The 14,238-nt window shown below is 45.5% G+C and overlaps 1 protein-coding gene across 1 annotated transcript in view; it reads right to left on the bottom strand.

Annotated features, from left to right (window-relative positions):
• The window catches only part of ADCY2 (adenylate cyclase 2), a 399,704-nt gene that overhangs the window by 174,070 nt on the left and 211,396 nt on the right, over nt 1–14,238 (bottom strand). The window contains exon 4 of the mRNA XM_021702488.1: nt 9,191–9,340. Coding sequence (XP_021558163.1) covers nt 9,191–9,340 — 150 coding nt within the window. The remainder of the gene's footprint in view (nt 1–9,190; nt 9,341–14,238) is intronic.

The following is a 14,238-nucleotide window of genomic DNA, read 5'->3' on the forward strand; positions in this document are numbered from 1 at the left end:
ATTAGCTGTTCAAAACTCAACTCTTGATTTCTACTCCACCCCTACCTCCAATGAATATTGTTCCCAAAGACTTTGACATCTTATAAGTGACACACCAGCCATTACCCAGTTGCTCAAGTTCAAAGCTTATGAATCTTTCTTGATTATTTTATCTTTCTCTCATCCAACATCTAACTCAACAGCAATTCCTACCCATTTAATTTCAAAATATGCCCTGCATCTGTCCAAGCTACTCTTATCTCTAGTCTGGACTACTGTCAAAGCTTGCCCCTCTGCTAACGTTCCTTCCTCCTCCACTCCATTCTCCACCAGGAATCAGAGAGATCCTTTGAGAATGTTACCAATTCATCTCCCTACCTCACTTAAACCCTTCAGTGCCTTCCCATTCAGTATATAATAAAATCCCAAGTCCTCAACACGCCTTGCAAGGCCCAGTGTGTACTCAGGCTCCTGTCTCCCTCTCCAACTCTCTTCTTTTACCTAACTCTCCCACTGACCTTTATGTTCCTCAAATGGGACAACCTGTTTCCTAAGTCAAGCCCTCTGCAGGGCTGCCCCCTCTGTTAGAGCACTTTCATCGCGTCAACAAAGGGCTAATCCTCCTGTAATACCCATTTCAGCTCAAATGTCACCTCCCCAGAGAAACCTCCCTGATGGCCTCACTAATGCACCCCTCTACCTTCCCCATTATGCTTTGTCACATGAACTCGTTGTATCTTCTAATCAAACTTATGCATTTAGTAAGTTATAGTTTGTCTCCTGTCATTGGAATTTAAGCCCAAAGAAAACAGGGACCTTAAGCCTTAGGTATTATTCTATTCCCTGGGGCTAATCCCTTGGCACATAACATACAATCAAAGATAAAATTGTGAAGTAGAAGTTTTGACAGATAGGAGAAGTAGTGCCTCCCAGTCTCCATAATTCTGTATTTAATGGAAGTATATATGTAAAAGCCACATTTTAACTTAACAGTTTATGCACAGCTTTATGTGCACATCATTATCTCAAATGCTCCTCCTGTTTCATTCCTGTACATATCTTCACTTTTATGGAAAATATAGGTCTCTGGAAGGAATTTTCACGTCCAGCAGGTTACATATATTAAATGGTCCCTAATATATAAACAGATTAAAGGATTCTTTCAGAAAAGCCCTAGAACGAAATTTCCTAAACCTTTGAGGACACTCAGATAACCTAAAAAATAATAATAATAATAAATAATCCGAAGAATAACGCTTTTGAAAACACATACGAAATTAACAAAATTCTAAAATTTGTAAGTCCTAATTTTTAATTTGGTATAAACATCAGTGGGTACCTCAATTCAGTAAGCACAATGCTAAAGCCATGTGAAGTGTTTTCATCCATGACTGTGCTCATGGTAATAAATTATTAAACAGGTTCAGTAACTTTAACATTTCAAATCAGTCCCATGTTGATAAGTATAAAATGCCTTTTTCCCTATTAATAGTTAAATGGCCCATCTGTGGTTTCGTCTGCAAGAAGAAAAATATCATAGAAGACTTGACACTTTGCCTTTGATTTTGGAGTAAACACACATTTTCTCCTATATGTGATAAATACCAGAAGAATGGATAACGCAAGCAGAAGGACTGATTTTGGAATTCCTTTCTATTGGGCTTATTTTTCTCATATCAAATGATGTAGAGCTTTCTTGAGTCTTTCCACTAGATTATCCTTTGCCTATTATATAATCTTGCCAGCATCAAAATATTGCATCACAGGGTATAAAAAGTAGGCGGTCTCCATGAAACACTAAAAATTCCCAGAGGCCCAAAATATCAAAACCAGATGCTCTCCTTAGGGTGCAACTTCTGTTTTCTGTGCTTCTTTTATATTATCAGCATAGATTAGCTTGGGATAACCTGGAGGAACAGAACTGCTTCCCAGGTGTTTCTCGAACAAGACAGGTGAGTTGCTTACCATAAATATTAAATGGGAATTTGCTCAAGTTTCTCACATAGAAGAAACTTCTGCAGAGTTTTATTTCACCATTTAGCTTTTCTACTGTCATTATATAAATAGACATTTGCATATATTTACTTCATTAAAAGAATCTCTGCTTGATTAATTGTTGTAATCCTATTTTATTTTTTTCCCTTCAGAGCAGAATGTCTAACTTGGTAAAGAATGAACAAATAGTCGTTAATGCTATTTTCGTGAGCTCCTATTACTAATCTCCTGCGTTGCTGCTCTTCATTAGGCATGGGCATTTGACAGTGATTCCCATGAATCCCTCCTTTTCCCCTTGGTCTTGGATCTATAATTGTTGTTTTCTCTCTAGAGGAGCCAAAATACACATTCACAATATGGCCCTCATTGCAATCTTACAAAATATGTACTGATTTCCAGCATTTTAACTAAAGGACCTATCCGAAAATACTTCAGGCTTATTAATATATTTTTTCTGGAATTGATTTTAATTTTTCATCTAAAGGAACCTGGTAAAAGGATCATGGTGAAATGCAGCATCCTGAAATACCTTGCCCTGGAATTTCTCAATAACACCTGAGCGTCCTGAGAATTTAAGTCATCAGTATGAGACAAAATGGTGCAAACCATGAAAGTAATTCTTGAACTTCAATCTGATGGACTCAAATGGCAAACACTTTGAGGATAGCTCTTTCATGAAACCATGACTCTTCATTTTTTCAACTTTCAAGCAGAAGGTAAGTGTGATTCAATCTTTCACAAATGAGTGCTGAGAATAAGGTGGTGATAAACCTCTATGTGAGCTGTGACTTCTCCATCAAGAGAGACAATGATGTCATCTATCACTTAATACAATGAAAGAAAGTGGTGGCTAAGAACAATATAAGGTATGACTTCATCAGGGAAGGGATACCAAATAAAAACTATACAAGTGACTATTTAATAAAATAGAAAAAAAGTGGGCACACAAAAAAATGTATTTCGCTGGCTGGGACAAAAGCGTAGTTAATAATCTTTGATGGCGCAAGAGCCTGAGCAGAGCCTGCATATCTGAAACAAACTGCACATAGGGTGTGATGTTGTCAGAGTCTCACATTCTGCTACCTCGACTGGATGCACCCCCATACCCAAAGGTCTTGGGTAACATTTATAATAACATTTGCTGCTTGAGTTCTTCAGGAATGGCACTGAGGAAGTCTCACTCGCTGGAACTCTTGTTGAGCTCTTTATGCCCAATTTGGTTTCCTCAAGAAGCACATGCTGTTGAGATGCCTCTGCGTGGACTCTGCCTATCAGCTCCTGTTGAGGGGAAGGAAGCTGGGGGAAACAATGAGTCCTGTAATATGAGCAGCCAGGACTGCCTCACCCCGTCCCTTCTGTGGGCGACAAGTAAACTTCTGAACTTGGGGAGATGACGCTGATAGAAAGAGTATCTGGGGCGATTATCCACCAACTATGCCAGCAGACAAAGCAAAACATTTTTCTGTTCCATCTGTTCGCCTCAAGGAAGACTGAAGTCTGCTGAGGAGGGAACTCTGGGGATGGCACGGCTGCCTTCAACCCTCCCTCCTGCCACCTCGAGCTCCATGGCTCGGTCAAGGTGGCAGCTGGTATCTGTTGCTTAATGCGACTGCCGCTGAGCTATCAGAGTTCAAAGGCAAGACCGGCGACTGAGCACTGTCTTAACAGGACGCCATTTTGGAGGCGGGCAAACTGTCTCTTAAACTGGGCAAGGGATTAAGTACAATCTCCATCAGAGAAACTCAGAGGTTAAGAAATTTGACCAACGTCACACTAAAAGAGAACATAACCTTACATCAACTCAGGCGGTCTGCCTCCAGAGCGCACCCTCTTCTCGGCCCCTCCACCATAGTGTGGAGATAAAGCCAGAGACAGATTCCACACTGTGCCCCTCGCATGAGTGACCTTCCAGAGAACTTCCGGACACCCTCATGGATGACACATCGCTTATCTGTGGCAGCGCATTACCTAATGATCAAATCAGATACACATCTGGTATCGCCTTATGCTTTCTTCTTTAACCAGTAATGATAAACAACATAGTTAATTAAAGAAAAAAGTCCTTCATACCTGGGAAAATCTCTAGCTAGCCTATGCTCAGAGATCACTCCAACAAATCTGCCACAGAACCAACATGAAAGGCAAAACAGCCACTTACTTAAAGGCAGAAAAAGCCACACTTACTAGCTAAGTGATCGTGTGTAGGTAATTTGGACAGTTCCTTTATCTGGTTGAAATAGGATAAAGGACTTAGGTCATCGAGTTGATCCAGAAATAAAAAAAGACAATGGCCTTGAAAAGAGGACTCCATCCTAGTCCCTAGATCCCGTGATTATGTCACCTTACGTGGCAAACCAAGAACTTGGCAGATGTGATTAAATTAAGGACCCCGAGATGGGGAGATTACCTTGGATTATCCTTATGGAGGGAAGCAGTCAGGCTAGAGGCAAATGGAGAGAAGAAAGCACAACAATCAGAGGGGTGAGAGAGAGAGAGAGAGAGGGAGAGGAGAGGGGAGGGGGGGGGGGGGGGAGGGGAGGCTAGGAGACGAGAGGGAGACTAGAAGATTCTATGCTGCTGAATTTGAAAATGGACGGAGGGACTAGGAGTCATGGAATTCAGGCAGGCTCCAGAAACTTGAAAAGGCAAGGAAACAGATTCTCCCTCAAAGCCTCTCAAAGGAGCCAGCTCTGCCAATACTTTGACTTTAGCTCATGAGCCTGATTTTGGACTTCTAACTTCTAATGATGAGAATAAATCTGTTCTATTTTAAGCCACTACATGTGTGGTAATTTGTTACAGCAGCAACAGGAAATGGATACAATATATGTAAAGGACTAAAGAGACTACCTCGTACATTACAAAGACTCAAAACAACAACAACAACAAAAATAGTTCCTTCTTTTCTCCTTTCCCTCATGAAAACGGACCAAATCTAGCAGCCCAAATCTAAAACCACTTCAACAACACTTTTCCTGGCATCTTCAATGACTTACGTAACACGATCTGCAATGCCCTAATATGACCTGCTATCATACTAGGATAAGCATGGGTGCGTTCATTATGTACCCAGCCATGAACACAAAAGGACCAGTTACTTATTCCACTGAAGTTTGCACAGAGGAAAAACAACTAGTCCCCAAGGACAGCCAGGAAGCCTACTGGCTCCCTAACCCATCCCGTCCCCCCTCCGGGGTACAGATCCCAGTTCACCAGGGCCTGTCTGTGCCTGGCTTGACCGGTGCTTTCTACTGGAATGCAAATTTTGTCTTATCCAATCTACAGCATGGTTCCAGATGAAGGGAGGCCATGTAAAAACTCTCTGAATCACATTACTTTAAAACAAAGACAACATATACATGGAAGAGGGTTTATTTTCTTTCCATTAAAAAAGCAAATCCAGTTTTTATGACTACAGAGGCAAAATTTATTTCCACTGCCCATGCGGTTAGGAGAGAAAGTTCTTGTTTTGCTCTGAATCCAGCTCCCATCAATTCCGGAGAGTCTATTACAGACTCTGGGGAAAAACACTTGCTGTTTTCTCAGCTTTGATAAAGAACCCTCTATTTCACGGACACAGTGCTCAAGAAATGGCTGTGGCGTTTCTTGCAGGATTGAGACTTAAGACAAAAGTCAAAACTCCCCGAGAAAATACCTTCTAGCCCCAACGGTGGCCCTGATGCTAATGCATGACCTCTCCCACCTGGTAAAAAAAAAATCATAGCTTTTAGTGTTTCTATGTGAGAGCACTTTCACGGCAAGAATATAACTCTGAGCAAATCTCTGCAAACATTTTTCATTCTCTCATCTCCCCAGATCTTACAGCACAAATAGGCACTTTATTCAAACATGGTTTTTAGTCTCTAAAAATTCATCTCATTTGCATCTAGGGAAACTACCACAATATCTGAAGAAAAGAAAGCAAAGAGCGGAGCGAGGTTGAAAAGGTTTCAGAATTCCTAGACACCTCCCAACAGCATCAGCTGCTACAGACCCCAGTGGGGTTGTCGGCGTGGGGCTTGCTGGGCTCACCTGACATTGGCTTTCCTCTCCAAGGAGTAAGGTCAACGCTGGGCGACGCTGTGAAACAGGCTCAGGAACGACTAAGATGGCGGCTGCTCAGCCAAGATGGTGGCTGCGCAGCCTCTGGGAGCATCAGCTCCCTCTGAGGCAGCTGCCGGTGTAGAATACTAAAATAGATGGCACTTATTTTATCCTTATAGATGCTGAAGCAAATTCTTTTGCTCAGCACGCACCCTGGTCCTTGAATGAAGCAGTTTGAAGGACATTGCTCTTTGCCATAGTGACTATGGATGAAGCAAAGACGGTTTGTGACAGAAGCTGGGCAGGAAGTGACATGTGGATCCCGTGGACTCCATTTGGTCTGCAGCTGTACCAGGACCAGCTGTCTCAGGGGCTAACCCTGTGTGTGAAGGACACACAGATTGCCACTGGCTAATTTGTATATATTTCCTTACATCTATCAGATCGTGTCTGACTGATGTTATTAACTAAGAGAGTTTTTGTTCCCACTTAATTACAAGCCAGTCTGAAGAGAGAACGAGCATTCATTCTAACTCTAGAAACACATTTTCCGAAGCCCTAACAAGAAAAGTACCATGTTCTGGGCACCAGGCCCTGGAAGCGGGTTCCCAACTTCAACAGCAAAACACATTTGTGGTATCAGATTATATTTTATTAAACATCTTTACTACAAGGTCTTCTTCTTTCAAAGTGTCCCTCTTTTCTTTACTAATTTTTTAAAAGGTTTCTTTGTAAAAAGCTAGTAAATGCCTTTATAATGCCTTATAACACTCTCACAATGGCCCCACAAATTCTCTAGCACAAATTCTCTAGCAAATTCTCTAGCACACGCCACCGCTCTAACTCCCGGGCCACTAAGGTCACTGTGTGGCATCGGACAACTTGGAAGCCACTGTGAAAGGCTGACCCCGGGTTCTGGTTGCTCAAGGACTCTTCAGAGAAGTATGTACTGCAGATGAGGTCGGTAGCCTGACTTACTGCTTTTGTCAGAGCTGGTACTATAAATATTAGGTTATATAATCTGTCTACTTGGAATGTCAGTTCCCTCAGCCTTGGTGCGATTTTGAAGTAGATTTTGGAGGTGATGGAACAGAAAGTTAAATGTGTTTGTCAGGACATCCTGATAGAGTTCCTGCTGTTTTTTGAAAAAGGAAACCATCTATCCTAAAACATCGGGACTCTACAGAGAAAACAGTCATGAACCCTAAGGACTGCTTGTTGAAACTGTGGAATTTTGTAGAACCCAGATTTAAAATACTACTGAACATAGGTAAATGAAAACATACTGGATAATGGGTTCCAAGTTAACAACTGTCTATACTTCTTTAGGTTGAATCCAGAGTTTGAGATGCATAGAAATCAAAGAACTAAACATTCGTCCCTAAATGCCTTTGCTATACATGCTGTAACAGAAAATGCTTCCTTTTTAAAGATTTATTTATTTGAGAGAGAGAGAGAGAGAGAGAGTGCAGGGGAGGGAGGGGCAGAGGGAGAGAGAGAGTCTTTTTTTTTTTAAGATTTTATTTATTTATTTGACAGAGAGAGACACAGTGAGAGAGGAGCACAGGCAGGGGGAGTGAGAGAGGGAGAAGCAGGCTTCCCGCCGAGCGGGGAGCCCGATGCGGGGCTCGATCCCAGGACCCTGGGATCATGACCTGAGCAAGGCAGACGCTTAACGACTGAGCCACCCAGGCACCCCGGGAGAGAGAGAGTCTTAAGCAGACTCTGTGTTGAGCACAGAGTCCGATGCGGGGCTCGATCTCACGACACTGAGATCATGACCTGAGCTGAAACCAAGAGTCGGATGCTCAACTGACTGAGCCCCCCAGGTGTCCCCACAAGATGCTTTGTAAACATTAACTATGAGACTTGGTAATAATACCGGTGAGAATGCGAAGCTCACAGCCACGCTCCCGGTGTCTGGAATCACGCCTGACAGGCGCTCAATCTTTGTTGAGTGAATGAACTGAAATCCCTGTTTTCTTTTTTTTTTTTTTTTAAGATTTTATTTATTTATTTGAGAGAGAGAGAGTGAGAGACAGAGAGCATGAGAGGGAGGAGGGTCAGAGGGAGAAGCAGACTCCCCGCCGAGCAGGGAGCCCGATGCGGGACTCGATCCCAGGACTCCAGGATCATGACCTGGGCCGAAGGCAGTCGCTCAACCAACTGAGCCACCCAGGCGCCCGAAATCCCTGTTTTCAAAAAGGAATTCGATCACCCTTCTTCAGTCTATACACGAATAAAAGTCTAGCATCAAAGTTGAAAGGATGCTTTTTCACTGCCACCACCCTGATACGCTTTGGTGAAATTTCGTAGAATGGACGAACGCAGCACAACTTAACAAATAATCACGAAGCATCTTCTATGTGCCAAATGCTGAGTGTACAGCATGGGCCCCATGACAAATGGTCTCAGACGGGGGGGGTGGGGTATTCACAGAGGGGCCTCTAGAAAGGGTCACCTTTCTAGAAGGGAGCTGGGTTCCTGGTGACGATACACAAACCCAGGAATAACGAAGCCAGTCATGAGCTGTCCCGCCATCGCCTGAAGTCCAGCACGTTAAAGACAGGGCCCCTTGTGCATTTATGGTTTCCCCTCCAAAGCATAGCTGTTTCCCCTGCTCTCCACCATCCTTGATGACACCGTGGCTTTGCTTGCCACACGTCCTACTCCTCTTCCTCTCACTTTTCCAATGCTTGTCATAACCCATGTGCATTTCCACGCACACTGATCACCACAGGACAGTCCCCGTCACGACAATGAGCTCCCTGCTGGACCCTCCACCCCAGCTCCTATCACCTCCCTCAGGGACAATTCTGGTTACTTGCTGCCATGTGGACAACAGGCGTTGTGGGAAGCACTAGGAGGCACAGAGGGAGGAGGCTCAGATGTTAGCTAGGGTAAGCACTGTAACAGAGCACTGTGCTGTCACCAAAAGTGAGAGTCTCAGCAAAGTGTTATTATTATTATTAGCTATTACTCTTACTGGAATGTCCCCAGCCACGTGTTGATGGCAGGTGGTGTGGTGCCAGCATGTGGGGGATCCTAGGGTCACTGGGTCTAGGTCTGCTGATGCCATCCCCGAGCAAGGGCAAGCGGAGGCTCCAGATCCTTCCCAATGCCCATGATGAACGAACTGCATACTCGGTATTAACAGAAAAATGTATTTTACCTGCTGACGCTTTTCAAATTCCAGTTTGATCCGAGACTTGATACAGTTGCACGTGTCCTGATAGGTCTGCTGCAGGGCAAGCTCCATGAGATGCTTGTGGTAGGCTCCCGCCAGGTTCCCACAGATGAAAATGATCACATTAGCCAGGATCTAAAAAGACAGAAAGAGCCACTCAGGCGAGTGTTGCTAACTCGGGAACACAACAATCATGGAATGCACATTAGCACCAGCAAGAGATGACTCTGCGGGAAGTCAATTTCATTTGTTTCCAAACTCACATTTTTATTTGCTTAAAAGAAACAGCTATTGCCTTCAGGGATTCAAGCCCCTTCTTGGATCCATGCCCTTTGATGGATGACTCTGCAGTCCCTCCCTTCTCTTGGGGCTCAGCCATGTGATTTGCTGTGGTTAATGCAATGGGCGGGGGTAAATGAGTGCCAGATCCAGCCTAGACTTAGAAGGCCTGGCATGTTTTTGGGTGGCTCTCCTGTGCTTCATGAGAAAGAACATGCTCTGGCTAGCCCACTGGTCCCAAAAAGATGAAAGATCCATGGAACAGAGCCAACCAGACAGCCCACAGTTTACTACTATGTGTCACTGGGATTTTGTGGTTGTTACACAGCATTGTTTCAGTAATAGGTGACTGATCCAGGCTGTTCTCACACCAAAACTGTACTCACTGAGCCTGGGTGAGTGATAGTCCCTACTAACTTCCGTTTATATAGGAATATGGTAGACTCTCAAACCATATAAATCACTACTCTTTCGACGATAAAAAGTCAGGTCCACAAAAATTTGGGGGGAAAACTGAAAAATCCAAAGAAAAACTAAAAAGAACCTATAATAGTCCTGCCCCAGAAGAACGCCTTGTTGTCCATATGGCCTCATCCCCACTCCATGTCCCTCTGCATTCTCCAAACTATTGCCAAACTTTGTTTGGCCAAGACCTCCATCTTGTTCCAATAGGACTGAATTCATTCTGAATGCAGTGTTTTACTTTTTTTTTTTTAATTTTATATTAGATCAGATTTTTTTCAGGTCATAAACATTCTGTGCCAACAGGATTCTGAATGCTTGGATAACATTCACTTCTATGACTGCGCAATAATTTAGTTTTATTCATACTATTCAGACTATTTGACACTTACTTTATTAATATTCCTTGCATTGGCATACTGCAATAGTGATCACCGTGACATATAAAGCTTTGACTCCATGCTTCATCTTTTCCTTAGGTCGATTAGTGAAACACACGGAGTCAAAAGCCATGACTATTTTTAAGTTCTTGATACATATTGTGAAATGGCTCCAAGGAAACATTCCATTTCTATTCTCACCCCCAGCGTGGGGCACTGTCTTTTTAGTGTGTACTCTTACATAGCACACTATTCACACAGAGCAGGTGGTAGTGATGTATAAAACGGAGTTGTATGGATTTCACTCTTATGTGTTCAGGGCAAGACTTGCAGGTCAGAGGGTGGGTGGCCACACCTGGATAAAGCGCCCCATCGCCCCCTCCTCCACATGACCTCATGTCTCACCAAATAGGGCACTAATGGCTTTTACAACAAAGGCAGGGCATCAGCTTCCAGAAGCCCTGCATTCTTCCCTGAGAACCTCCCACTAACATCAGCTTGTTGCTCCTACCAATTACCTGATTGGAGAGGCTGGGAGAAGGATCTGGACCCCATGAGCCAAGCTTCTGCTCCTCTCAGTGGGGCCCTCCCTCATCCCCTCTGTTCTCAGCTAGCGGAGCCTATGGACCCTCACACCCCAGTGCTGGGAGCAGGAGGAGGTGGGGTGATTCAGGGCAACGGTGTCACGTCCCTGTGGCCCAGATCCAAGCCATATCTCCCAGCAGCTGTAATGGTAGCAAAGGGGATATCCTGGTCTCCATCCACCTGCTGTCTTTGCCTCACTCTCCATAGGTTCTGAATACAGGTGGAAAACAGGGCTCCTCAAGCCCCGGGAAACCCATTTTGGGGATGGAGGGCAAAGCAGGACAGGGTGAGACATGGGAAGGGTGATATGATGAGCTCCTCTCTGTGAATAGACACTCCGCAGAAGCAGGGGAAGGGTTGTTCAGACCAGAAGGGCCTTCCAGTTGTCCATCAAGCCCACAGATCCAGGAGGCGGAGAGCTCCCACAGCTCGCCCTCGCGCTCACAGCAGCCCCCGAAAATGTCCTTTTAGGCAACCTCATCCTCCTGCTGTAGAACGGGTGACTCAAGCATGAACTCTGGGTATTCTGTCTGATATGTACACAGCTGATGTGTGTATGTGAGTTATTTGTCATGTGTACATGCATACAAAGTGTGTGTCATGCGTGATCTGTCCGTGTGATACATGCATGTGACACATACATACCTCTGACACGTCCCTGGGTGCCGTGTGGGACGGACCTGTGTTACGGTATGTGGTTTGTGTGATGTCTGCGGGCACGCTATGCACGTCACTCTACACGGCACGTGTGGCTCTGCATGACATGGGCATGTGCTGTGCACATCTCTGGTGTGACAAATGACGTGCATATATGACACGCCGTGGTCTGAGTGGGAGGCGTGTGTGCTGGTGCTGTGCGTGTAAGTGTGAGCCCCGGTCCAGAGAGTGGGAGCAGCAAACATTTCTAACCGTGCCCTTGGCCACGCCTGCACCCAACACCTCTGTGAACGTCAGTCACGTGAGCAAAGGCGCTCACCCGTGAAGTCCTGGCTCCCACCGCAGGAGGAGGCCTCCTCTAGCTGACGGGGTCAATGTCAGCGTCTTGCCCTTGGCGCACTGTTAATTCAGCCCTGCCTTACTCTGCTTCTGCGAAATGACCGTCTATTTGCTAGATTCTCCCAACTTCGTCACTGCTGGACTTGCTTTGAAGGATGGTGCACCACAGAATGCGGACAATGAGGAAAGCCAACACAAACCAGACTGCTCAGAATTCGAAAATGCTCTCTCTTTCCTTATTAGGTACAGCTGGAACAATAAGTTAAGTGATTATCTAGGGGAGATTTTTCTTTTTCTCCTTAAAAAAATGCCTTCAAAGCAGAAATGTCAACATTTCAGGAAGTGGGTTCCTCCAAAATGAGAACCAAATATAAGCAACAGAGCCTGATGACGCCATCAGCTGTCCCCGGGAGCCCCCTCAGCAGGGTGCGGGAACGGGGGGGGCCCTTCTCTCGCAAACCCAGAGCCACCCACTGGGACGGTGAGTCCTGCCTTCTCCTGTCTTCTGCTGAGGACCCCCGTTAACTCCTCTGAATCCCCCCGGGCCCCAGAGTGGGGCAAGTGTGCTGTGACCCCATGGGTGGGCTGCCCCACCCCGCAGTCCTGCTGTGGGGACACCTGTGGTCCCTGCCAACCCCCCCCACCTGATGGCGGAGGCTGTGTGGCCCCCCAGAGGGATGCAACCCTTCGACCCCAAGTTCTCAGCTCCCACTTGAGCCACCAATACAGTGCGTCCATTGTGAGGCAGGTGCGTGGGCCCCCTCTCGCGGCAGAACCACTGGCCCCAAGTGCCACAGCTCTTTACGACTGTAGTCACTTCCTCCCACCCACCGGGATGGCGAGGGCAACAGGCCGCCTCGCCCATCCGGGACACCTGCTGCACTCCAGCACTGTCTCCCTGAGCAACCGTCACTGGGCCGCATGACCTCATCCTCCAGCTCAGGCCCGCGTTCCAGCGGTCGCGTCTGGACCGTACCCGCAGGCTAAAGCCGGGGTCTCCCGCAGGCCCACTGGGCCCTTGCCCATCGCCAGGGCCATCACCAGGCAAACGCTTCCTGTCTGCTAGGAAGCGCCCCCCACATTCTACAAGGGGAGCCTGTCTGTCCGAGGACAGAGGGGGCTCCTGAAAGACAAGTGCGGCTTCCTCGGTCCCGGCCTGACACCGCGTGCTGGCAAATCTGCACTGTCCCGGAACCGAAGGAAAAGCCAGCTTGCGGGTCATTCTGGATGTTGCACTGCTTCAAACGACACGGAATTGCAACACTTCCTGGCTACAGACAGGTGGAGAGAATGTATTCACCAACTTTTATTTGGATATGCAAAGGGAAATGCTTAAGAAATAATAATAACTAATAAATAAAAAGCTAAGAGTTTTAACGTCAAGTCAAATATGGTATATTTTTTTCTGATGGAAAAAATTAATTAAATTTTCTGATACCTGGTTTCATCCCAAAATACAGTACTCTTTAAGATTAATAGAACTGGCCCCAGCATTTTAATAACTACAGAAATTGGGGTGCCTGGGTGGCTCAGATGTTTAAGCGTCTGCCTTCGGCTCAGGTCATGATCCCAGGGTCCTGGGATCGAACCCCACATTGGGTTCCTGGCTCAGCGAGGAGCCTGCTTCTCCCTCTCCCTCTCTCCCTGCTCATGCTTTCTCTCTCTCTCTCTCTCTCTGTATCTCTGTGTCTCAAATGAATAAAATCTTTAAAAAAAAAAATAACTACAGAAATTTACAAATGTGATTGATGTCCTTAAGTACCTTTCTTTCAAAAGGGTGCATTCACATAATGATTTTGTATAAAACCGAGGGCACCAAGGAAGTGATTCAGTTAAAATGGTCTTTGCAAAAATAATATCACAGCATTTTATTTTCTAGAAAACTGTTAGGCAGAACACGATGAAAAACTCCATTTTCAACAACGTTGGATTTGTTTTATAACATCAAACCATCGTGATGCCTTCTTTTATCTTGTTGCTCCATTTAGCTACTTTTGCATCTGTCAGAGAACAGGAGCGGGAACATGGCCTCCCACGAGATGTCTTGGAAGAAAACAATTTGTTGAGGGTGAAAACATCAGTGAAAAGTTTACCCCGAAAGGTCAAACCGGGCCTTGAAGGATCCGGAATGTGCGCAAGCTGCGTACTGCCAAGATGGTCAGCCCAGCCGCTCCCCACTCCCCACCCGCACCTTATTTTAAGTGGGGTCATCCAGCAATGCTGCTCAGAGATTCTCAGAACTGAAAAATCCAAACATACCTTGCATCTTTTCATCCTCGCGAGAGCCCAGAAGATAAAACCACCAGGAGGATGGACAAGTTTTATTATTTC

Source organism: Neomonachus schauinslandi, chromosome 7, assembly GCF_002201575.2.
Source record: "Neomonachus schauinslandi chromosome 7, ASM220157v2, whole genome shotgun sequence".
NCBI classification, from domain to species: domain Eukaryota; kingdom Metazoa; phylum Chordata; class Mammalia; order Carnivora; family Phocidae; genus Neomonachus; species Neomonachus schauinslandi.